This window comes from Mus musculus, chromosome 3 (genome assembly GCF_000001635.26).
Source record: "Mus musculus strain C57BL/6J chromosome 3, GRCm38.p6 C57BL/6J".
NCBI classification, from domain to species: Eukaryota; Metazoa; Chordata; class Mammalia; order Rodentia; family Muridae; genus Mus; species Mus musculus.
The window spans coordinates 121,210,861-121,235,656 of NC_000069.6; the positions used below are offsets into that span (position 1 = coordinate 121,210,861).

Genomic DNA, 24,796 nt, shown 5'->3' on the forward strand with positions numbered 1-24,796 from the left:
GGAGAGACGCCATGTCCAGTGTGACCCTCGGCCGGATCCCAGGACAGAATGAGGAGTCCCTGTGCCGATCAGCTGCCGTTCTCTGTCTAAACATCTAGTCTTTGGTAAGGCGAGGTGTTAACAGGCAAGGGGTGAAATGGTTTAAACACAGAAATGGAAAATCAAACTACAAAAATCCTGGATGCAAATTTGGAGGAAGGCCTTGCTGTGTAAGAGTCCCAGGAACTTTGAGGATCTGGTTACAAAGTAAAGAGAGACCAATGGTCACGTAAGCCTCAAAACCTTCAAGACCTCCCTTGTACATGCTCCTCATTTGTGCAACGGTGACAGTAACTCACATCAGATTGTCCACCAAAGGTTCAGCATCTTGTAGAAAAGGTTTCCACAAACAAACATGAAACCACACGACTTCAACACGGATAAGATTTGTAACCTACCTCTGGTTTACAAAGGGGCTGGAAAGCTCGGCAAGCAGGCGGAAATTGGCAATGTAGGCAAGCGCTCCAGTTGTCTGGATGAGAGACAGAAACAGGGTCAGGGATTTACCAAAATACACAACATGTCCACACATAGCCACGCCTATAAAAACAGACCAGGTTTCTGCTTTTTAGCATTATATGAACTTTCTTCTTTTTTAAACTTTGTTTTTAGGTGTAGGAATGTGAGCTTAAGTGTTTGTATGGGTGGGAGACCATAAGAAGGGGTCAGATCCCTGATACCTGTAGTGACAGACAGTTGTGGGCCATCACATGGGTGCTGGGAATTGAGTCCAGATCCACTGGAAGGGCAGTGAGTGTTCTTAACTACTAAACCATCTCTCCAGCCTCCTGCTTTCCTCCCTCAGACTTCAGAGATGTGCTCAGAGCTCCACAGGTGATTAGGAGTCATCTGTCACACATGTAAGCTCACTTAGCCCTACACATTTTCCTAGGAAAACAGAAATTCAGCAACTGGCTCACTCTGAACTAACAGACTCTACAAACCAATCACAGATTCCTCAAACCACTGCAAGAAAAGCAATCACCTACAAGTGAGAATTTCAAAAGTTAAAGAGTCATACAGTCAACATCTATGGGCATACTTTTAATATCCATTATGAAGTAGAAGGGCTTAAATATCTCAAAAGTGTAATTATCCTAAATAATCTGTGAGAAAGTATATATTTGCTAAACACAACTACATGCCAAATCTTGTTTATCATATTTGATCTAGAAATATATACTTGTCAATCAAAAGGTTCTTGAGCTAACATGCACACACACACACACACACACACACACACACAGCGGGGAGGGTGATCTTTTAAAGTTGAAACATAATATTTAGCATATTCTACCAGTTCATTAAGGTGGATAATACAGAATACAACAAACATTTTTTTAAAAATCTTAGAATTTTATTTAATGTACTTTTTAAAAAAAAGATTTATTTATTTATTATATGTAAGTACACTGTAGCTGTCTCCAAACACTCCAGAAGAGGGCGCCAGATCTTGTTACAGATGGTTGTAAGCTACCATGTCATTGCCAGGAATTGAACTCATGACCTCCAGAAGAGCAGTCAGTGCTCTTAAACCACTGAGCCATCTCTCCAGCCCCTAATGTACTTTTTTTAAATCACCAAGAGGTAGACTGGTGAGATTTGATGCCTGGATCACACAAGGGGGAAGGTAGTTTGACCTCCACACATATGTCTACACACACACACACACACACACACACACAAAGAAAAAGGGGTGGTGGTAAAATTGTCATTAGCTAATAGAGTCACTCCAGCCTGTCTAGTCATATCCAGGTTATGATACATCTCAGAAAGAAGTCTGCCCATCCCCAATCCAGTAGATGTACACAAAACTTGACAAACTATTTTCTGGTCAGGCATGCCATGCTATAGTAAAACATATGAAGCATTAAAAATTGAATTTTTATCTGAAAACTTTTTTTTTTTACAACTTATCTATATAATTATTTGGGGGGATTTAAAATTCAGCACTTGGTCACAAAATTGCTTTACAGGATCTACCATTTTCAAGTTCTTTGGTGACACTGGAATGTATGAGTAAGAAGGGAGGAGGGCCAGTCAAAGACCAAACCAGCAGGCAAGATGAGCCCTGTCTGCGAAAGACGGGCCAACTTGTCACAGTGACCCAGAACTCTGGAACCTAAAAGGCAAGTGTGAGGTGTCAGGCTGTTTTTACAAGCGTTCACACAGTGCCAATTAGTAGTTAGTAATGACACTAACTCAGAGGGCTTTCTTTTGTTTGTCTGCTGTTTTTCACTTACAGTGCTACCAGCATTCCTTATTTTCCCCCTTCCCTCTGTTGAACACTTCAATTTAACAGGGTATATTGTATGTTAAGGATATACAGCACATTCTAGGAATAATATAAACACAACAGGACAAACTAAAAGGTATTATCTAGAATTGGTTTAAACAACTTTTTTCTGTCTCATGATATTGCAAGTATTTTTCTTTTCTGTGCCCGTTTTCAGTAACAGTTCTTCCTTACCCATGACAACCTGCAGCCTAAGGGGAGGGGACTCTTTTTAAACACAGCATGCAAAGCCACTACAAGGAAGCATGGGCTTCACTGTGACTTGTGTTTCAGCTCCTCAGCCAGCCACGTCCAGTGTCCACTGTCCATCCATTATGACAAGCCCACATAACATGTTCTCCCCACAAAGATGTGAGGATATAAAAATGTATTTTGGTTGCAACAGCCGGCTTTTAGAAGTATAGAAATTAAATTTCCGGTTCCCCAGAAACACCTGGCCACTGTGTACCTAAAACCTTCTGTTAGGAGACTAGCTGCTGTCAGTTAAGTTCCTGTGCAGGTGGGAGTTCACCCTTTCCACTGCTCATGCTGAACTAGACATTGTATTTTCATACTCAAAGCCCACTGAACTCCCTGAGCAGTTATGACACAGCCTTGCTTGATGGGGCTCCCACTTTCTGGTGAATTTTGTTGTTTGAGACAGTGTCTGACACAGCCCACGCTGACTTTGGACTCCCCAGGTAACCAGAGATGTCACTGAACCCCTGATCTTCCCAGCTCCGCCTCCTGCCTCCACCATCTCTGATACTAAGGGTTGCTGTAGAACCCAGAGCTTTCTGCTTGCTGGACAAGCATGGCCACCAATCATTTCCATCCCCTACGTTGTATTTAAGTTTTGAAGCTACCTTGTTTCTAAAAGCTGAGTAACGACTTTACTGTATGATTTTTTTTCTTGCAATCAACATATAATATCAAGCAACTCAAAGTTGGCGGTTCCTCCTGCGACCTGCTCCAGAGTCAAAGCACTGAGAAACTGTCCACTAATATTTGCCTTACTATACACTATTGTTCTGCATTTCGTCCTCAACTTACTTATTTATTTATAATTAAAGCAAGACGGCCTTCACAACTCAGAAAATGAGTTTTCTAAAATGAAGATGAATCATGGTTGTCTTGTTGGCATTTGTCTTTGGACGCTCTTATCCTTGCACAAAGTTAATTTTTAACTAAGTTAAAAGTTAACTAAGTTTAACTAAGTTAAGTTAACTAAGAAGTTCTATAGGTCTTTGATGGAATTTAAACATGATCGAATAATTTATAAAATCCTCAGTATCAGAAGCCGTTCACAAGGAACTTGGCAGGTGATGTCTTTCCCCACCTTTGGCAAGACACTTACCTGCTGACACTGGCCAAACTGCGTGCATGTGCTACCTGCCAGATTCACAGATGGGCAACACCTCACTTGCATGTTAACAGTGCACCACCAACTCTTATTTTGCTTTCCATGTCTAAAAGTTCAGCTTGAAATTCTGTTTTCCAAAAAGCACCGCAAAGCAGGGTTGGGCACTTTTTGTTGCCGTGACTCGAGGTGTCACGTGACTATGGAGAAGGGTGCTCACTGCTCCCACAGAGTCAGGTCTATGTAAATAAGAGGGCAAAACATCTTTTCAGCCCCAAGAGATCCTCCTACCCCTAACCATCCGGTCAATAAGAAATCTGAGTTACAGCCCTGGAGTTAGGAAATGCAAGTTTATTCAATTTCTTGTAGCAATCAAGAGGAAACTATGATGTGTCTGTTCATACAGCATTGTCTAAGGTAACTCAAGGCTGCTGCTTCTAACAGAGCACCCATGCCTTTCTGGAAGATGAAGCAAGTACAGCTTGATTTATGTGTAGCTGCCCGTTTCATCCGTGAAATCCCATGGCCTTCTGTGCCTTTATGACTCCTCCACTAAAACTGGGTTGATTTGGGAAGGCTGTAACCAAGATCCCAGTGCTAGGTGAAGGATCTCAAGAGGATACATCTTCTAGAAGCCAGAAGTCCAGGGTGAAGGTGTAATCAGGTACATGCCTCTGATGGCCAAGGAATTCTCTGTTCCACCCTTGTGCCAGTCTGATGGTTCCTCCACTTTGGTGGCCTAACTCCTATCTTCACACAGAATCCCTGGGCCCAAATTACCCCTTTTTTAAATGGACATTAGTAACGGTTTATTAAAGGCCCCTCCTACTACAATATGAATTCCTCATAGCTAATTACATATTCAAGTAGACCTATTTCTGATTTATATTCAGAGGTACTGGACTCAAGGAGATTCAACATATGAATGTTGGAGGGAACTTATGCACATGTGGAATCCCCAGTTCTTTTCTGAATATTGCACAGTATGTTTCGTTTTTACTGTATTTCTCTGTAATTCACTGTTATGGGTCATGTGACATGTGTGTATATAATATATATGTGCAGATATATATATGTGTATATACATATATATATATGTATATATATATAGTCGCTTTAGAAAATTCAACTTATAGATTAAACCAGTGCTACCTGAATGCAAATCACAGCCGTCAGTCCAACACCCAAAGTCCAAAAGGGACTATTGCTGCTCCTACTTACAAAACACTTCCTTGTATCCGAATGTCACAGTGACAGATGACCCATTACCATAAACTGGAAATCAGAGTTGCCCTGGTCAGCTTCACCTCATGGGAGGGGTTCCTTGGGATGCAGGATTTTCAGAGGTATGCCTCCCATGGGTGGGTCACACTCGTTTTTGTTTTATCATAAATTAATCTTAACATATACTATACTAGAGGTCACATTCACAGCAAGGAGACAAAAGGATGCAAAACCAAACAGCTTGGCCTCTTTACCTCCTGCAGCAGGAAGAAGCACTTTAAAATAACAGGAAGCAAACTGCTACTCACACTGCAAGCTCATGCATAATTTATGTGCATTCTTAATAAAAATTGTGGTGACTTGTTAAAAGTACAGATGAGTTTGTCCAGAAGAATTGGTTAGGGGGATTGGAGAGATGGCTCAGCAGATAAAAACACTTGCTACTCTTGCAGAGGACTCTGCTTTGGCTCCCAGCACCCACAGGCGTGATGATGTATATATATACATACACACAATTAGGCATGCAGACACATGCATATAAAAATAATAAATAAATCCTTTAACAAATGAACTGGTTGGCGCATTTGACATAAAGGGGTTAAATCTCAGCAGGCTGGCACACCTGCTACCCCAGCCCCAAGGAAGATGGCAGATTTTAGCCGATGTAAGCTATGTAACAGGTCTCATAAGAACACAATAACTGGGGGTGGGGGGCTTTTGTGCAAGATTTAATAAAAAAACAAAATAGGGATGGTTGCTTTCAACATTTTCCAGGTTGTGAAGGATTTGCCAGGATTCTCTGGGTATGGTTCTAAGCTGCATTAATGGGCGAAAACAATAATTTTTAAAAAGAAAAATAAGATTAGAAGAATAATTGCTTAATTGCACATAATCCAAATAAAATAAGAAAACTGAAGTTCTCTGCCTTTTTTTCTATAAATTCTGTAGTGAATTAAAGCAAGAGAGATAAACTTTGAGAATATATTCATAACTCTTGAGGGAAATCATATAAAAGGAAAAGTTATTTTTAGTGGAATTCTTACTTGAACTTTTATTTCATTCCAACAATCCCTCTATGTTTGGCTGTGTCTGTCTGCCTATCTGTCTGTCAGTCCTCACCTCCCCTCTTGTTTTGAGACAGAGTTTCACTGTATACTATAGCCAAGCCTTCAGACTCTCACTATGCATGAGAGGCAAGCCTTCAACTTGTGATCCTCCCTGCTCACCTGCCAAGTGCAGGGACTGCAGGTGTGGGCTACCATGTCCACTGTGTCACTCCTCGGGGTGCTGTATCCCCATGTGACACCCAGGACACATGATTCCTCACTTGTGACATCATTTTCTCCCCCTGGCTAAAGGGGAGAAAGCTCTTCTTCCTATCTGTTTTTGATGAACAGCTTTCTTCTTCTCTGGGGTAGGTGTTTTAAGTCTGGCCTGTGGCATAATTATGCCCAGCGTGACTAAGCAGACGTGCACTGAACATGAGCTGATGCGCTCCTAAAGTATGCCAACTTCCCTGACAAATGACTTCCTGTGTCCTTCAAAGGCCTGGCTTTTCTAAAGGTTAAGCGCTACTACCAAATTTTCATCCTCATTTTTACTTATTTATTGACCGATGTGCTTATTTTGTATATATAGGTGTTTTGCTTATGTGTTTATATGTGTACCACATGTGTGCTGGTGCCAGGGCGGCCAGAAGAGGGGGTCAGAACCCCTGGGTTCTGAATTACAAGCAATGATGAGCTGCCATGTGGTAGTGGGAATAGAGTCAGGTCCTCTGAAAGAGTAGCCAGTGAATGCTCTTGACTGCTGAGCCATCTCCCCAACTGTCCCCAATTTAATAATTTGAAAGCATTTTAAAACAGACATCCTAAAGTCATAAAACATAATGAAGTAAGGTACCAAGAGCCTCGGTCTTAATTAAAGGTTTGCATTTCTTCTCTACAGTTAATGGAAAATTCAGGAAGTAGACGGTTTAAACAGCCGCTGATCACCCCTTCCAACTCCTTCCATAGTTCATTGGCTAGAAAGTGGCCTTTAACCAAGGCACCAAATCACCACCAGAGACAACATCCTTTACAATATCCTTTAAGTATCCAGTTACTGATAAAAACAGCACCTTTGAAATGTTTTTCTCTAACCATATTCACCCCAAGTGTGAATCCTCCACAGTGTAAGAAAGGTTGGGGCCTTCTAAATTCTCTCCTAAGAAAATCTTCACTTTCTTATTTGGAGTCCAGCAGCTCTAAGGTATTGTGCCCTGAGCAAAGGATGTGGGAACTTGCTAGATATACATAGTTTTTTGGTTTTTTTTTAATTACTATTATTGTGTGTGGGATGGCTATGTGGGGGTGCATGTGGCAGAGAGGATGTATGGAGGTCAACTCTAGCACCTGGAGGTGGAATTCAGGTCCCAGGCTTACACAGCAAGTACCTCTGCCTGCTGAGCCATCCCAGTGGCCGCTCTCTTCTGTAATGTTTATGTGCTCTGTACATATGTCTCCTGTGTATGCATGTCACCAGAGGCAGATGTCACCAGCTTCCGTTGCTGCCTTACTTTTTCAGACAGGTTCTCTCAGTAAACTTAGAGTTGCCTTCTGAGATCTGATTCTCTCCTTCCTTCCAACACTGGTGGAACACATGCACACTGCCAAGTCAGGCTTTTGCACAGGTCCTGTTTCTAACACTTACCCACCAAGCTCTTTGCACTGAGCCGGCTCTGTACGCCTAGACATGCATTATTCTTCAGCTTCATCCCAAACATACTGACTCTGCAACTCTGGGGCTGCAGATCAGTAATCTAGACTTTCACAGGCTTAGGTGATTCCAGCACACAGCAAACTGAGCAGTGTCTCAAGACCTTTATGTTCAGGGAGTTAACTCTCATTGCTATGATCAACGATCACTTACAAACACTTCCAGCATAGCAGACAATATTTTCCAGGAGGATCTCCTATACTTCCTCACCTTTAACCTCCAGTTAGGTCAGTTTCTCCACAGATCGCTCAGTTACAGGCCCAGTCCCTGCCAAGGACCTTATTGACTGTTAAATTCACAAAGACTGGTGCAGCAGCTGACCCATTTTTCCTGAGCTGCCTCTTGCCTTGAATAGGAGCATGGCCTCTGAAGTCAAGAGCTCATTCACCTCTGAAGAAAAGCCAACTAGAAGTATAAAGTGAAAACCCTTTCTATTGCACGACATCTAAAACTGGCCAGCCACGATGGAGACAATCTCTGAAAATGGACGCCGTGAATTCCTTGTCTCTGCATGTGCAGGCTCCTCTCAGCAAGTGTTGAAGGTCTCCTGCCTCCCCTCTCTGAAGCTGGGTTACCACTGGCCACTCAGCTGATTGATGAATACTGTGGTATCTATGTCCTGTGTGCTGGAGAGCTGGGTCAGAAGCCCAGCTTCCTCCTCAGGATGCCTGAGACATCACTCTGGGAATTCCCCTTTCAGAAGCTGCCTGCCTGGTGCATGAAGACGGAGCCACGCTCAGAGGAAACAACCACTCCTGGATGCTGCCTTACACTTCTCCCTGAGCTCCAGGAGACAGCCTACAGCACCTGAAACCTAAGAATATCCTCCCCCACTCTGATCTCTCTCTCTCCTCTCTAACATGCTAATAATATCCTCCCCCAACTCTTATTTCTCATCCCTCCCCCCTCCCTCTTCCTTCTCCACCTGTTTCTCTGTGCAGCCCTGGCTGTCCTGGAACTCACTCTGCAGACCAAGCTGGCCTCAAACTTGAGATCCACCTGCCTCTGCCTCCCAAGTGCTGGGATTAAAGGTGTGCACCACAATGCCAGCCTTCTGGTTTCTTCCTTGCAAAACATCACCACCATGCTAGCTTTATCAAGTTCTCTGGCTACAGATTCTACAACCATTTTGTAAAAAATAAGACATGTTAGAATGTTCACCCATCCTTCAGTGGCTACATCTTTCCCAAATGTGTACCCACTATGATGTTGGCACAAACCCCTCTTCCTGCCAAGCCTACCATGCTTCCACAAAACCCATTTCCTGCCAGCCCAACTCCTGATTATCTCCCAAGAAGAGGCGATTATCCTACAGACTCTCTCCATAGTGTTTTCTGACCTATGAAACCTTCTCTACTTTTTTATCTGAGAATATCAAAGATTTTTAAAATTAATTTATTTATTCACTTTACATCCCATGAACGTTTGCTGAGACAGGATCTCACTGTGTAGTTCCAGCTCACGGAAGTCTGCCTGCTTCTGCCTCCCTCGGGCTATGCTGAGATTAAAGAACACGGGCCCCCACACCTAGCCCAGTATGAGGATCTTTAAAGGCCGAATTTAGTGCTGCCTATCTCAAAAGCTCCCAGAACATTCAGAAAAGTACATATGTGTAATATATATCGACTGTAATATACCAGCTATAGCCAATACTATCAAGGAAAAAGAAACAACTGATCCAAGATCTTTTCTTTTTTTCTTTTTTTCTTTTCTTTTTTTTTTTTTTTTTTTGGTTTTTTGAGACAGGGTTTCTCTGTGTAGCCCTGGCTGTCCTGGAACTCACTCTGTAGACCAGGCTGGCCTCGAACTCCGCCTGCCTCTGCCTCCCAAGTGCTGGGATTAAAGGTATGTGCTACCTCTGCCCGGCCCAAGATCTTTTCATTTCCTAAATTAGTGCAGTTTCGTTGACTTACCACTGGTTATTTAATTACTTAATTATTGAGAAAGGGGCTTGCTATACTGTAGCATAAGCTGACTAACTTGCTATTTTCCAGCCCTGGCCACTTGAATGCTGGAATTGCAGGCATTCTGGAATTAGTTTTCTGAATTAGTACCCCAGTGGAAAGCACACTAAGATACACGTCCTCATCCTGACAGCCACTGCCCTACACACACACACACACACACACACACACACACACACACACGTACACACATAAACACACACACACCTACCTCTCAGTTCAAAATACTCTAACTTGCACATTCACATTAGTTTTGGCCACAATGTCTGCATTAACCGAGAGTAAGTCTCCTCTCTCTTCTCCTTCACAGTCCCCTTGACATTTCAGGGACATTTCAAAGCTAGGTGTCCAGTGACCACTCTCCTGTCCAGGCTCTCATCTCAGGAGCCTTCAATTATCTGTCTTAATACAATTGGTACCTAATCTAATCCTGCCTCTATAGTCCACTGGCTGCTCTCCTGAGTATCTCTATCCTGAACATTTGACACTAGGGACTCAGATAGGGGCTATATTGGGTGTGGTCTGGCCAGGCAAATGAGAACATTCTCTAATGAGACAAGGTGTCTTTCCTGCTGGAGTCTAAATTTGAAAATGGATTTCATTTTCAGACATGATTATCCTATTGATGAAATGTAGTCAACTACCACCAGTGTATCTCTTGCTTTCACAGGTTATTAAATTTAATGTGCATGTATGCTCTTCATTTAATTAGGTTTATCATTCTAGTGTGTAGCTTTATTTTAAAAATATACTGTCCAACACAGTAGTTTTCTTCCCAACTTTTCTTAAGTACGCTTTCTTTTCTTAATTTGCTGTGATAAAATATAGACAACGTGACAGTTTTAGAAGTGTAGTCAGAGACAGCAAGGACAACTGACTGTCACACAACCGTCAGCAGCATACTCCCAGTACGTTTTCAAATTCACAAACAATGAACCCTCATTATCCCTTATGCCCAGTTCTTAGCAACTTGGAATCTATTTCCTCTCTATGGACTTGAGAATTCTAGGCATCTCATAAGAAGAGTCACATGATAAGCTTGCTCTGAGGAAAATCTAATTTAAGAGCAAAATACTAACCAGGATGGTATGTTATCTCAGGCTTATACCAAGCCCTGAGACAGCTCAGAGGCCCAAGCTAAGGTTAATATCTAGAAGCGAAGCATTATTTTTTTAAGCTTTCTGAAGACAATTGTTGACTGCATGCAAAATCTTTCTTTTTTTAAAGCGGCTGGAGCTATCAGGGAAGGCAGCTCAGCAGCTTGACTGACAGCTCTCAAGTCCATCTCCTCATGCCTAGCCACAGCAGCAGCTGCCCAGTGTGGAAACTGAGTAACTTCACCAGGACGGGAAGAGAAGAATCCTTGGAAGAGCTGTTGCCACCTTCACAGGTCCAGAGTCTGCCAAGACCGTGAACAGCATTGCTGTGACCTTTGACAAGTTGGATACGGGAAGGTGACAAGGAAAACTTCCATCCACCATTTCAAAGGGAGCAATGGGACCTTGTCAACCAAGAAACCACTTCTCCAGTGGTTCCCAGAATCGTTATCCTGACAACCAATAGTTTAACAGCCCTTAGGGATGCGGTAAACTCTCATCCAGTCACCAACACATTCATGAGGCTCCAGACTAGAAGAAGCTGGAGTTAGGGAACCACCCACACTGCCCTGCCACCACAAAGTCAGCTTCAGATGATTCGTAAATGAGCCTGCCTGCAGCACTTCAGATAGCCTTAACTGCAGATATGCTGGTCTTTCTGGATCGGATGTCAACCTGGAAGGGAGGTACCTCCTACACCCATGGCCCTAGCGTGCATCTATCTATTCCTGGAGGTTTAAGCTGCATTTGCTTCATCCACAGTCGGCAGTCCTGTTTTTCCCCTGTACATAGTCTCCGTGAAGCAGAGCACTGGCATGGTCCAACATAATTGTCCACCTGAAGTGCAGGGAGGGTGGACTACGCTGGTTGCATGAACAATGGGTGGCTACCAAGGTGACAGCCCCAGGCACACCCAGCAGCTTCTATAGGACAGAAAAGTTTAAGAGTGGCTTGAGGCAGATCTATCTGAGTTTAAGATCTACAAAATGAGTTCCAGAACAGATAGTCAGTTGAGAGGAGAGAAGAGGGGAGGGGAGGGGAGGGGAGGGGAGGGGAGGGGAGGGGAGGGGAGGGGAGGGGAGGGGGGGAAGAGGAGAGGGGAGGGGAGTGGAGGGGGAGGTGAGGGAAAGAGGCAGGCAAAGACTGAAGGTGTGAGGCTGTCAAGAGCTATCCACAGTGCTGAGAAGGTGAGGGACAATGGAGAGGGTGAATGGAGGGGAGACCTTGCACGCAGGAGCTGCTAGAGAGCTCCACACAGCCACTGAGTTACTATTTCCAGGTGGTGAGGAGCAATGCAAAGCTAAAATGTTAAGAGGTGGGTTTTGAAACCCTGAGCTCCAAGTTGTAACAAAAGGGACAGTGGGAGGCAGAGGCAGGTGGATTTTTGAGTTTGAGGCCAGCCTGGTTTACAGAGTGAGTTCCAGGACAGCCAGGGCTATACAGAGAAACCCTGTTTTGAAAAAAAAAAAAAAAAAAAAAAAAAAAAAAAAAAAAAAAAGAAGGGACAATGGACTCTGTGACAGTAAGAGCTACACAGGTTCAACCCCCAACACTTGACATTCCACATACAGAGGAAGCTGCCCTTTATCTCCTCTCTTTCCCATCTGAACTGGTATGTGACAGTGTGACAGAACAACCCATCAGCTGTTTTCTTTCCTTATTTATGTCCATATTGAAAGAAAAATGGGATTTAGAACCCCAGCAAGCTAAAGCTAAAAAGAAGGCAACTTAGCTAAAATTATTTCCAATATACAAATCTCTGTTACCAGAGAACTGAGAAATGGCAGACAAAGGTCCTGCCTTCTTGTCCTTTGCTTACTTTCTGCTTTTCTTAGCAGCTCAAGTCCAAATCCCAAGCCAAATAGAAACTCAGCTATGCCTACAGCTTATGAGAATGCTCACATCAAACATCCAATGCCAAACAGCAAAAGCTGAAACAAATTCCTACAATTTAGAAAGGTGGACACGGCTATTATGGTCGTTACCTAAAATCTTACCATTTTCACGTGTGTATGTAGTGTTTGTGTGAGAACTCGTGTTTGCAGACACCCACTGATTGTGCATGTGGGGGCCCAAAATTGACATGAAGAGTCACCCTCCATTGCTCTCCCTTTGCCTTAGTAACTGTGATGCGGTCTTTCAATAGGACCCAAGAGTTGGTGATGTACACTTAGTCTTTCCCTGGGGACGCTGTGTCATCCTTCTAAGGTTGGAGTTAATGGGGGGCTGTTGCATACCCCAGACACTTCTGTTGGTTCTGGGGATCCAAGCTCAGTCCTCGGGGTCACAGAGAAGTTCTTTGACCACTGAGTCACCTACTCAGTTCCTAAACTTGTTCTCCAGGCTATTCTAATGGGGAAATGGGTGAATAGAGTATTTGTATGCATGGAATACAGTTAAATACACTATTAAAATCTTTTTAGCTGGGCATGATGGCACGTGGCCTTTAATCCCAGCACTTGAGAGGTAGAGGCAAGTGGCTCTCTGAGAGTTCAAGGCCAGCCTGGTCAACATAGCGCATTCCAGGAGAGTCAAGGTTACACAGTGAAACTCCAAAAACAAATGTTTTTAAGCTAAGGATTTTGCTTCCTAGCAAAACCTAGTCAATAACCATAGACTAAGACTAAGTGGCATCTATATAGCATCGCTTTGTAGATAAAATTTATGATGCATTTATGTTTGCATGCACATGCATGTGTGTGTACAGGTGTCTGTGTCCACACATGTTAGAAGTCAGTCTTGGAGGCCTTCTTCAGTCACAGTCCCTCTTATGTCTTTTGTTGGTCTGGAACTTCCCTATTCAGCTAACTAGCTGGCTAGAGTATGTACCCGGCTCCCTTCCCAAGGGCAGGAATAACAAGGATAAGCTACCGAGTCCATGTTATTTACAGAGGCCGTGGTCCACGCTCAGGTGCCGCTGCTTACTGGACAAGAGCTCCCAGCCCCTGGATATTTTTGCCAAGGCTAAACAAAATGACAGTACCTTCCTAATCCTTACAGTCTATCAAGTACCAGGTCAGTGCATGTGACACAACAAAGTCTTTCACTTTCAATAGGACTTTCATACACAATTGCCTTAAAGTATTTTTAAAAAGCAGAAACTGGGGTGAATTGTTAAACAAAGGAAGCCACATAGAACTTCTGACCCGTAAAACACCACATTCCAATCAATACTTTTAAATGAATTAATGAAGACCCATTCGAAACCAAAGTTTCTTCCTAAACTGCAGCAGATCAGTGTAATAAATAGATGCTAGGATGCTGCAGCGATGCAGAGCTGAGAATAGTGTACCCACGATGACCTTCATGTAACTAATTATACACAGGTGAGGCGTGGCTTGAGTCCGGCAGTGCATCCCTAAGTAAAAAGAAAACTAACCGCAATGAGTCAAAAAGAAAAGAAAGAAAAAAGAAAAGGAAAGGAAAAAGAAAGAAAAAAAGAAGTCAGCACGAGAAGCCACAGTATGGGGGAATGTCCTTTGAAAAAAGTATTAAGGGGTTGGAGAGATGGCTCAAAGCTTAAGAGCACTGCTGCTCTTCCAGATGACCCAGGTTCAATTCCCAGCACCCACGTGGTAGATCACAACCATCTGTCTGGGGGACCTAGAGCTCTCTTCTGGCCTCCAAGATCACCAAGCACACACATGGTACATAGACTTACATGGCATATAAAGCACCCCACACATAAAATAAATAAGTATTTGTAATGAATTAAAGCATAAATCAACGAGTGCCCCCACAGTAAGAGACAGTGTCACCCTCCCTCGCTGACCAGCGTCTGTTCTCAGGAGTGAAAGCTGAAGGGCACTTTGAAAAGCTATAGCATGCTCACCTCTCTGCACAAAGGAAGCTGAGTTCCCAAGATTTAAACTACTCCGGTAGGAAAAAAAAATAATGTAATAAATGCAGTAGGGAGTACAAAAAGAGTACTCAAAACACAATATAGCCCAAGGCTAGGGAGAAAACTCAGTCAGTAAAATGTTTCCATCACAAGCAGGAGGAGCTAAATTCAATAGCTAGCAACCATACATGTAAAAACCAGGCCCAATGGCGCCTAACTAGCACCTTTGGCCTCCACAGGCATGAACACACATACACACATGTATACACACAAACACGCAGCATGCTCAGACACACATACAAAGGCACTGCAAAGGCTAGGTATATGGGGCTGGAGAGATGGCTCAATGGTTAAGAACACTTGCTGCTCTTGCAGAGGACCTGGGTTCAATTTCCAGCAACCACATGGTAGCTCACAACTGTATGTGACTTCTGTGCCAGGGCACACCTTCTTCTGACTTGCTCCAAGCACCACGTATGCAAGGGACACATATGCACACGCACAAGTAACACGCTCATATGCATACATATCTATGCACACATGTGTGTGTGTAAAGATCATAAACATAACCAGTAATATCTTAAATCCACGTCCTGCTATTCAAACTATTTCTTCACTAGAGTCAGTATTTAAAAACCTGGAAAAAAAACTTGCTTCTACTCATACTTTTTTATTTAATTCCAATAATAAGATCATTTAAGAGAAAGATCTTTAAACAGCTGCAGACATGAAGTCAAGTGCTTCTAAACAATGATAAATAGTAAGAATTTTATAACATTTTACTTCAGAAAAAAAGAACTATTACTCTGTTAGCCTTCTTAGAGTAACAAAATGAGTTGTTGAGTTCACTACACCATGGGAGGGGGGACCCTTTTGTTATTCAATGAAGAATAACATTATTCACAGCAGACACTTAGAAGCTGCTCTTGATAAAATGCACTGACTTCCCTTGGCCCCACAGAATAACTAAAAGCACAGCGTAGGCCTGGAACCCCCACCTTCAGTTTTCATTGGTCTCCTTGGGCATCTCACAAAGCACCAGGCTCTCAAAGATAGGTCTGTGCCATTGTCCTAAACTTAAAGTCACCCTACATTTCAGTAACAACAGGACCTGAGGGGACTGAAATAAGACAGAGCACCGCACACACTGAGGGCAGCTACAATGACAATGGTAAGGCCACCCTGAGCGAGGAAATCATCTTGGAGGAACCAGGACCTCTCAGCCATGGCAGGGATAACCGCTCATTGGCCCAGCTGGAAGGCCCAGACCTGGGACAGTGATCTGAAGGACCGCACCTTGACCAGGACCGCCTATGCACCCCTACCGTCCTGGGCCAAGTCTTCCTCTATCTAACACTGAAGCTCAGGCCAGTAGTCTGAAGATGAACTCGGGCATCCAATCCTCTCCAGATTGACAGAATCTCCTCTCTCTGCTTTTCGGCTTTCACTGGTGTCACTAAATGCCTGATGGGGCCATGGGAGCTGAGATTTCTGCCCTAAAACTTAGGTCGCCAATTATTCAACCCCAGCCCTTGAGAGGCAGAGGCAGCCAGATCTCTCTGAGTTCAAGACCAGCCTGGTCTAGGACTTTGCTTTGCTATGAACAGAACTGACTGACTTTAGATGACTTTATTACGTCGTAACAGAGGAAGGTATTAAAGCAACAGGACAGCAATGGGTCTTACTCGCTAAATAAGACAACCATTAATTTCTCCTTTAAAACAGCATGCGTTTGATTTTTTTAAAAACAGGCGTCCAAAGGGAAACTAGTATTCGTCTCATATAATTAAGCATTCAACTTGTCAATCTATGCACAACCAGCCATTTACCAAGCTTGTGGTTCCAGAAGCTAAAACAGAACAGCAGTTTATAACATCTAAGCTTCCAGACCCACGTAAGGGACCAAGCGCACAGAAATCGATCCCCATCCAAGGCAACTGTATCCAGAAAGACAAGTGCTCACATCTGCAAGGTCCTAAGGTTGTTTTAAGTGGAAACAAGTAATTAGTGTCATTTGCCTGGCTTGGTTTATGAATACATAGACACGCTGAGTGAGGAGTGGTGGCACATGCCTGTCATGTCTTCCCCTGAGAGGCGATGGCAGCGACGTCAAGAGTTGAGGGGGGATGGGAGGATTTGGCTGGGAGTGGGGGAGGAGGGAGGAAATGATGTCAATACAGTACACTCACATACAAAATTCTCCAAAATTTACCATAATTATAACTTCAGCCTCATTGCTGTCTGCTGTGAATTATCATTGCTATTACTTAGAAGACAAAGGTCAGAGGCCAAAAGCACTGGAGGAAATGCACATGGCCCTAAGAATCAGCTTAGCAAGACTGTAATGTAATAGGCTGCCATTCCTTTTAATACATGCTTGGTGCGATTGGTACAAGGAGGAAAAGGGGTGGGGAGTGGTTAGCTCAAGATTGCCTCAGCTAGCCAATGCTATGTGAGATTCCCGTCTCAAAAAGACCAAAACCAAACTAAGCAAATTAGGATAGGTACTAGTAGAAAAACATATGTGAATTTATTGTTTTGATTATTGTAAGTTAACTTAAGAGTGATCCCTGCGTGCATTTGAACGTGGCCACTGTGCATTAAAGCTTACAGAATGCTAGGTGTCAGACCCTGCACGCAGGAGGCAGAGGCAAGTGGATGTCTGAGTGTGAGGTCGAATAGGTCTATATAATGAGTTCCAGGACAGCCAGGGCTACCCAGAAAGAACCTGTCTCAAAACAAACAAACAAACAAACAAACAAACAACAAACAAGCCGTATAGGCTTAGATCTACGTTCAGCCTCACGTGTCTCGGCAGTGTCTGCTGGGTAGGCTACCGTGAGTGCTGGTGTGAGTGCTGGTGTGAGTGCTACTGTGAGTGCTGGTACTCACCAATACAAAGTAGTATGCAGTTAGTCCTGCGCAATGGTGAATTATAAAAAATTTGTCGCCGATCACTTTCCAATTAAAAAGTATAATCAATAAATCTGCAAGAAAGAAAAGTGAGGTGTCACATTGCAGAAAAAGCTGCTTGGTCTCCCAAGTGTATTTACCTTGCTGTCTGTTAACTCCTGGCTGCCTGACAGAGAGAGCACAGGCTTACCCACCATTAGCTTTATAGTAATTACACTAATAGGATCTTTAGAAAAGACAATTGTTCTGTACCATTGTTTTGCTCTCTCTCTCTCTCTCTCTTTTGGGGGGTGGGTTAGGCCTCAGTTGTTTGAGGTCTCAGTCTGCAAATATGTCCTTTCTTAAGACCTAGAAAGCCCAAAAGTAAGTTCCAAGCTTTGCCATCATCGGCTGTTTTATTTTCCTTGTACAGACCCTTTAAGTTATTTTTCAAATAAGCCAAAAACATAATATATTCTTTGCATCGTTCCATGGGTAGTTTACAAAGTAATAAGCAATGAACAACGTTACCACATACCAGAAATGAGGTAGCCTGAAGCAGTTGCAATATTTATGTTCACATACGTTGGATCACCCCTATACATATTTAAAACAAAACAAAAACAACACCACGTTATCCTCCTAAACATATGGATGGTTTTCTTTCCTCTGGCTTATTGAGGCAAGGCTTCATGTGGTCCAGGCTGGCCTCAAACTTGCTAGGGCCACCTTGAACTTGAATTCCTGTGCCTGGCTTTCACTCCCCCCTGCTAGGACCACAGGATGCACCAGCGCACCGGACACAGGACGACTTGTTTTGATCAGACCTGTTGCCCATTCATCGAGTGAAGTTTACTCTAAGTCCAAGGCAGCCTCCAGGATCTTCCTAAGGACTAATCCGTTGACTCTTGGCATTTAAACTAGGCTGAACTCTTCTAAGAAACCATCCAACACCAACTCATACTGGGGTTTGCAGAGTCAAAAACAGACTGCCTAAGGATAACCAAGAGCAGCCCATGTTTTTCTGGAGTGCTTATATCTATTCCCAGAAGCGTCCAAATCCATGGGTGCTAACACAGGGTTTGTTTCTGTTTTAAATGAGGAAGCAGTATCTACCAGTTTCAATGCTCTTGGAGGATGCCTAAGGGCCCACTGGCCTATGTGGGGAGTGGGTCACTAGCGATTCTGGACTCTGTTCTAGACCTATCTGAGCATAGTGCTGGCTAAGATAATACTTCTGACTGCACACGCACACACACACACACACAAATTTTTATGCACATATACATATATAATTTTAAAATGTACAAAAATGTAATTTTACAAAAAGACTTGTGTTTTCATGTGAGTTCTTCACATGAGGACTGAAATGCCTTACTTGGGGACTCAGTTAAAGGAAGAAATCATCTCTCCTCCCTCTGATTTTGAGGCGATATTGTCCTATCAATATTCTTCTACTGAGGGTTAGAGGGATTTACCTAGTACCCGAGAATACAGTCAGAGCAGGACAATCTGACCTTGGTGTTGTGACCAGAGTCACAAATCCATATCAATACAATGTATTTCTTGTAAATTTTTCAGTTTCATTGTTTATTATTATTAGTGTATGTATGTTGCACATATGTGTATATGATGTGTTTGAGTGTAGGCACACACATGCTACTGGGTGTGTGTGTAGAGGTCAGAAGACAACTTTCTCGGGTCTCTGATCTTTCATTCCACTTTTATGGGTCCCAGGGGTTAAACTCGGTGTCCAGGCCTAGGCAGGATGGAACCAGCTGAGCAGCTCACTAGCCTAGGATGGGATGCATCTGCCTTTCTCCATCCTTTGTGTAGTTTGTAACTTGCATTACTTTGAAATTAACACAAGATGGAACTGGTAATAGAGAAAATGCAAAAGTTACAAAGGCAAAACTCAACCAAGGAGTGACATCTTCCATATATATATGTATGTATGTGTGTGTGTGTGTGTGTATAAATGTGTGTGTATATATACATATATATACACACATATACATATATTACTTCTCAGAGGACTGATTCTGTTTGCAATCATGTTAAGAAAATAACTGTGGTGGAATTAAAGACATGATTTGTTTAGATTGAGAATACAAACTCTGGTCAAGGTATGAATAGGCTAAAACTGAGTCACTTTGAAAAAAAATCTTCCTAATAAAAATGAAAATGTATCAGCCAGTAAATCCTGGAGGGCCAGTTTCACACTTATGGAAGGGACGGTATCCCTGTAGTCAGATAGTGTTGGTCAAATCACCTGGTTAAACTGTCTCATATCCCACAGGGCAAAGAGCCACTTCACATCTGTACTCGCTACCTACCAACTCCCCACAGTAAGGTGACCTAAGCCTTCCTGAGTAACTCCATCAGTTTGCACACTTTCTGCAACCATAACTGCATTCAATGTTTACAGCATCTTTACAGCATCTTTACGGCTACCTTAGGCTATTGCATATACTAAATCATCAAATATTTACAAGTGTTGGATTTAATTCCTTTAGCATCTGTAAGTCCCATTTCAGTTCTCTGATGGCAAACAATGGGTCCCACACAACTCTGAAGACAAGTCTTAAGCAGTGATTACTCCAGCTGACTGTCCTAGCTCAATGAGGACACTGTTTTGCTCACAACTGTTTGTAATAACGTGGTTTTGCTCAACTAATCACATTCTCCTTGTCTGAGCTGGCAGTTGCAGTACAAAAGCAAACTGGCCCTCAACATTTGTGCTCAAATCTAAAATCCTTTTAATGTAATTGGCTGAAGTACAACTGAATATAAGCACTTTAATAAGACATACATCAGAGATAATCAATATGCTTTCTGTTTTAAACAAATGTAAATGAGGCTTTTATTAATAATGAATAGCAATGCATGCATCAAATTAAGTAGCTGGAGAGGAAACAGCTTACCAGAGCGGATCAGTTATAGTGGCCTCATCGAAGAAGAAGAGGTATAAGCCAAAAATCCCAACTAACAAAGAGTGGCACGTGGATACTACCCTGAAACGAGACGAGGCACACACACAAAGATCTCAAAGTCCTTATAATGAACAACTTATTCCTCTACAGAATTCTCCATCCTGAAAGATTCACACCTCGAAGCACTGAACGTTAAACAGGACAGAATGAAATGCAAGAGTACTGCACATCTGGGAGTGACTAACACTGTCATTTAGAGGGGCCAGAGGCATGGCTTGGCACAGAGCACCTACCTTGCATGCAGGAGGCTCTAGGTTCAGTCCCCAGCAACCAAAAATAATCAAATCAGGGGCCAGGGTGGTGCTGCACGCCTTTAATCCCAGCCATCGGAAAGCAGAGGCAGATGGATCTCTGGAGTTAAGACCAGTCTGGTCTCCACAGCAAGTTCTACACCAGCCAGAGATATTGATGAGATGTTGTCTCAAGAAATCAAGTAATAATGATAATGACAGTGACGATGGTAATAAAGTTATTTAGAAACCATAGGGCCACAGCCTTCCTTTCATATGAACAATCTCTATAATCCTGGGAGAATAATTTCTCTAACACAGTTGGTAAGGCCACAACCCTGCACCCTTCAAGTTCTATCAGCAGGTTCTTGCTCTCGGCAGGAATGACTTCCATATCTACGCTCTTTAAATGGTTCCTTCTTATGCCCCTCACTGCTAGTGAGGGAACCTGGGGCCCACTTATGCCATACAAGTGCTCTACAACTGAGCTACACTTCTGGCCCATCTCTGTATTCCCAAAGCAGTCAGAATGGGTCGTGACTTGAAGATGCGTTGTCTAAGAGATTCAGTTATCAGTGTGGAGTCACACGCATCAGCACACTTGTGGTGCATCTTTGAGGAGCAAAAGCAGATACATGCTCATGGGACCCCTTCACCACTATTAGGAAAACACTTCCAAATAGAAAAGTTGAGAGCCACGAATCTGCAGTTTTTACTTAGTTGTCTAGTGTTGTTGTGGGGCTTGGGGGTTTTTTGTTGTTGTTGTTGTTGTTGTTGTTGTTTTGGTTTGTTTGTTTGAGATAGGGTATTGCTATATTCCTCAAGCTGGGCTTGAACTTGTGAGGTTCAAGCAATCTGCTTAAGAATCTGGAGTACAGGTATATGGCACTAGGAACCCCCACGTGCCCCTCTGAGACCTGTGTTTCACCTCTCAGTGTTTGAACTGCAGACGAGCCACCAGGCCTGGTTTTATGGGGTGCTACAGACACAACCCAGGGCTTTATGCATACTAGAGAAACACCCCAAGCTATATACAAACAGAGCTACACCCCCAGAAACTCTTTTTAGGAGATATTGAAGAGAAACAGATCACAAGAGCCAGGTTCTTTTCTTTTACAGCAGAAAAATTAGCTTTGGATGAAAATCCAATCTTTGAGCCTATCTAGTCCATGACCTAGGCCTGCAACCTGACCCTCTGAGACACCTGGCAATCATTCACAATGAGGCTGTTTTTTTAAGCCAGCTTCAAAGTTTTCACATCTTTATTTAAAATTTACAAGTAATGAAGCCACTTTTCATTAAAATGAAGGATGCAGGGATAAACTAGAAACTATTGATGTGAGATACATGTCTATGATATGACCCCCAAGTTTCTTACAGCAAAGGAACTCCATCAACCAATATTACATTTTATGTTAGAAACACTCATTGGACCTTGAACCCAATGAGTCTACTTGATCAGCTAGGTCTCTTAAGTAGATAAACCACCTTATCCCTGACTGTATTTTAAATCCACAAAGAGAATCTCGAGTTTGGCTAGTGACAAAGGACCCGTTGTAAATCAGGGCAGCATTTGGAAGTGTAATTAATCCAACTGATCTGGTTTTCAAGCCTAATGTTTTCAAATCAAGCAAGCACACTTAGAGAACAGCGGGGCAGAAAGAAATGTAAATTCCTTGACATGAAGTCAAACACTGCATCTATTTATTTATTTCTGTCTTGAAATAGGATGTCTCTGTGTAGGCCTGAATGCTCTGGAACAGTAGACCAGGCTGGCCTGGAACTGACACAGATCTGCCTGCCTCTGCCTCCCAAGTGTTGGAATTAAAAGTGTGCGGCACCATCACCTGGCATTCAAACACTTCAGCTAAATCACCACACAGAGGGCTTCCTACAGTTATCCAAAATGCTCTTCTATGAGCGAGGGGACCATGGCCTCTCCTAAAGCCCGACGAGTGGGTAGTAACCATATGTTAAAGCCCCGACTAGTGGGTAGTAACCATATGTTAAAAAAAGTTTCCTTTTCAGCCCCCTCCCAGGGTGGCTTCACCTTGACCCTGGAGGACCTGAGTTCAGTCCCCAGGACAACAATGACAACAGCAGTATGTAAGACTCTACACTCACAGAAGCTGCTGCTAATAAACACTGGAGATTTTTTTTTTTAAATCACACTACTGGAAAAGCAAAAATGCAAATCCCATAGTAGCTAAAAAGAAACACCAAGTGGGAAAAGTCGAATTTTGGTTTGTTTTTTTTTTTTCCAAAAAACGTTGTCTGCAGTTTGAAGCGTGTTTCAAGGCTGGAAGCTGAGTTTTAAGACATGAATTTGTACTTTTTAAGAAATAGCCCAACTTTCCTTTGTACTCTCTATGCTCTAAGTATACGAGCTGCAGCAGGAAGCAGGAGAGAGAGAGGCAAGAAAGCCCCATTAGAACAGTTAAATGAATCTTATAGGAGACCAGATTTCCTCTTCAAAGCAGAATTCAGTTTTACACATTATAATTTCCTGTGCCACAGAACAGAGACAGGTCTGAGCAAAAAGAAAAAACAACAACAAAAAAAAACAAAACAAAAACAAAAAACAAAAAACAGTTTCCAATTTCATTTTCACCTCTGCGTCCACCTCACTGGGTCCTCCCCACATCTGAGGTAGCTGGAGCTACCCCAGACTCTAAAGCTTTTACAACTTCTAACCACATTGAAAGGGAAACCAAAAAGGAGCTCACAATGCACTCAGAAAAAGGGTCTCTCTCCCACTCGTGTTTCCCACCATTCTATCTTCAAATGTTAGAGAAGGTTTGTAAAAATAATGGTGTATGAGCTAGAAATATTGGTAGCTCAGTGGTTAAGAGCAGTGGCTAACTAAGTTCGATGCCCAGCATTCACACGGAGGCCCATGGCCATCTGGAACTCCAGTCTCAGAGGATCCAGCACCCACTTTGGTCCTCGGCAGGTTCCACCAGCCCAGCACACAGTGCACAGCCACATGTGCAAGCCACACACCCACAACACGTAAGAGAAATGTGTTTGCTGCTGCTGTGAGGTTTTCAGAGAGGAAAACAGAACTTCCTACAGTCAGCTAGCATCTACTCCATTTCCCCAAACTTAACTGGAAATAATAATTTTTAAAAGTCCCTAATGTTCTTACTTTACGTGTATGCATGTTGTGCCCATGGAGGCCAGAGGAAGCCATCAGATCCTTGGGGCTGGAGTTACAGAGGCAGTAAGCTGATGTGGGTACTAGGAACTGAACTCAGATCTTGTGAAAGAGCAGCCACCATTCTTAACCACTCAGTCGCCTCTGCAGCTACGCCAGCCCCTCTGGCCCTCCCCAACATCTTCTGATGCAAAAATCCTTAAGACTTTCCTTTGTATGACATCTCATTTTCTATTCCTAAGATCAAAGAAAAGTTTTGACCTTGAACTTTTTTAAGAGCCTAAATGATGACTTTCTTTTTAAGCTCGTAAGGCTATTTTTTAAGTCGATTTATTACGTTTTCATGGCTTTACCTTGAGTTCCATTCAATCTTCTTGTCGATGCTAAGACTGTTATAACCTGAAGAAACTCTTGCTGAAAACCAGTAACTGACAAAATGGAAAAGAATCTGGAAAACAACAAAGCTGCTGCAAACAGTGCAGATGACCGCCTTGGTGCTCGCCTCCATAGCCCCACTGCCGACGGCCGCCTTGGTACTCGCCTCCATAGTCCTTCAGCCTGGGAGAGAGAGCACCGCACTAAGTCACCTTCACACAGCCAGCCTACAGCCGTTTTGAAATTTTTAACAAGCAAACGTTTATTTCACTAAGTTTAATAAAAGTACAAGAATATAATAAACGTTTAATGTAAGGAAAATAAACCAAGAGTCCTTTAAGTCTCCTGTTTCTTCACAGTTGCTTGGGTTGCGTCATACATTTGTCACTGAAAACAAAAATACTTTAAATGTACTTTTTTTTTAAGTTCCTAAAAGGCACTCTAGTGCCTCACAGATCATCTCTGTATCATAAAAAAAAAAAAAACCATCTTAACATCATGACTCAAACTTATCTTAGGAATTTAACACTAAGAGGAAATTTCAATTGCTACAATTTCAATTACTCATTTGACAGTATTGTTTTAATTATAT

General features: G+C 42.8%; 1 protein-coding gene across 9 annotated transcripts in view; it reads right to left on the reverse strand.

The window, feature by feature from the left end:
• The window catches only part of Tlcd4 (TLC domain containing 4), an 81,101-nt gene that overhangs the window by 8,853 nt on the left and 47,452 nt on the right, over positions 1 to 24,796 (reverse strand). For 8 of the 9 annotated variants that reach the window (XM_006502478.2, XM_011240340.1, XM_011240337.1 and 5 more), the window contains 5 exons: positions 24,183 to 24,387; positions 20,374 to 20,463; positions 17,988 to 18,046; positions 17,450 to 17,544; positions 438 to 511 (listed from right to left, as the gene is read on the reverse strand). In XM_006502478.2, coding sequence (XP_006502541.1) covers positions 438 to 511; positions 17,450 to 17,544; positions 17,988 to 18,046; positions 20,374 to 20,463; positions 24,183 to 24,376 — 512 coding nt within the window. In that variant the 5' untranslated portion in view covers positions 24,377 to 24,387. Of the gene's footprint in view, positions 1 to 433; positions 512 to 17,449; positions 17,545 to 17,987; positions 18,047 to 20,373; positions 20,464 to 24,182; positions 24,388 to 24,796 lie in introns of those variants that run through there. The other variant, XM_017319841.2, reaches the window with a different exon arrangement.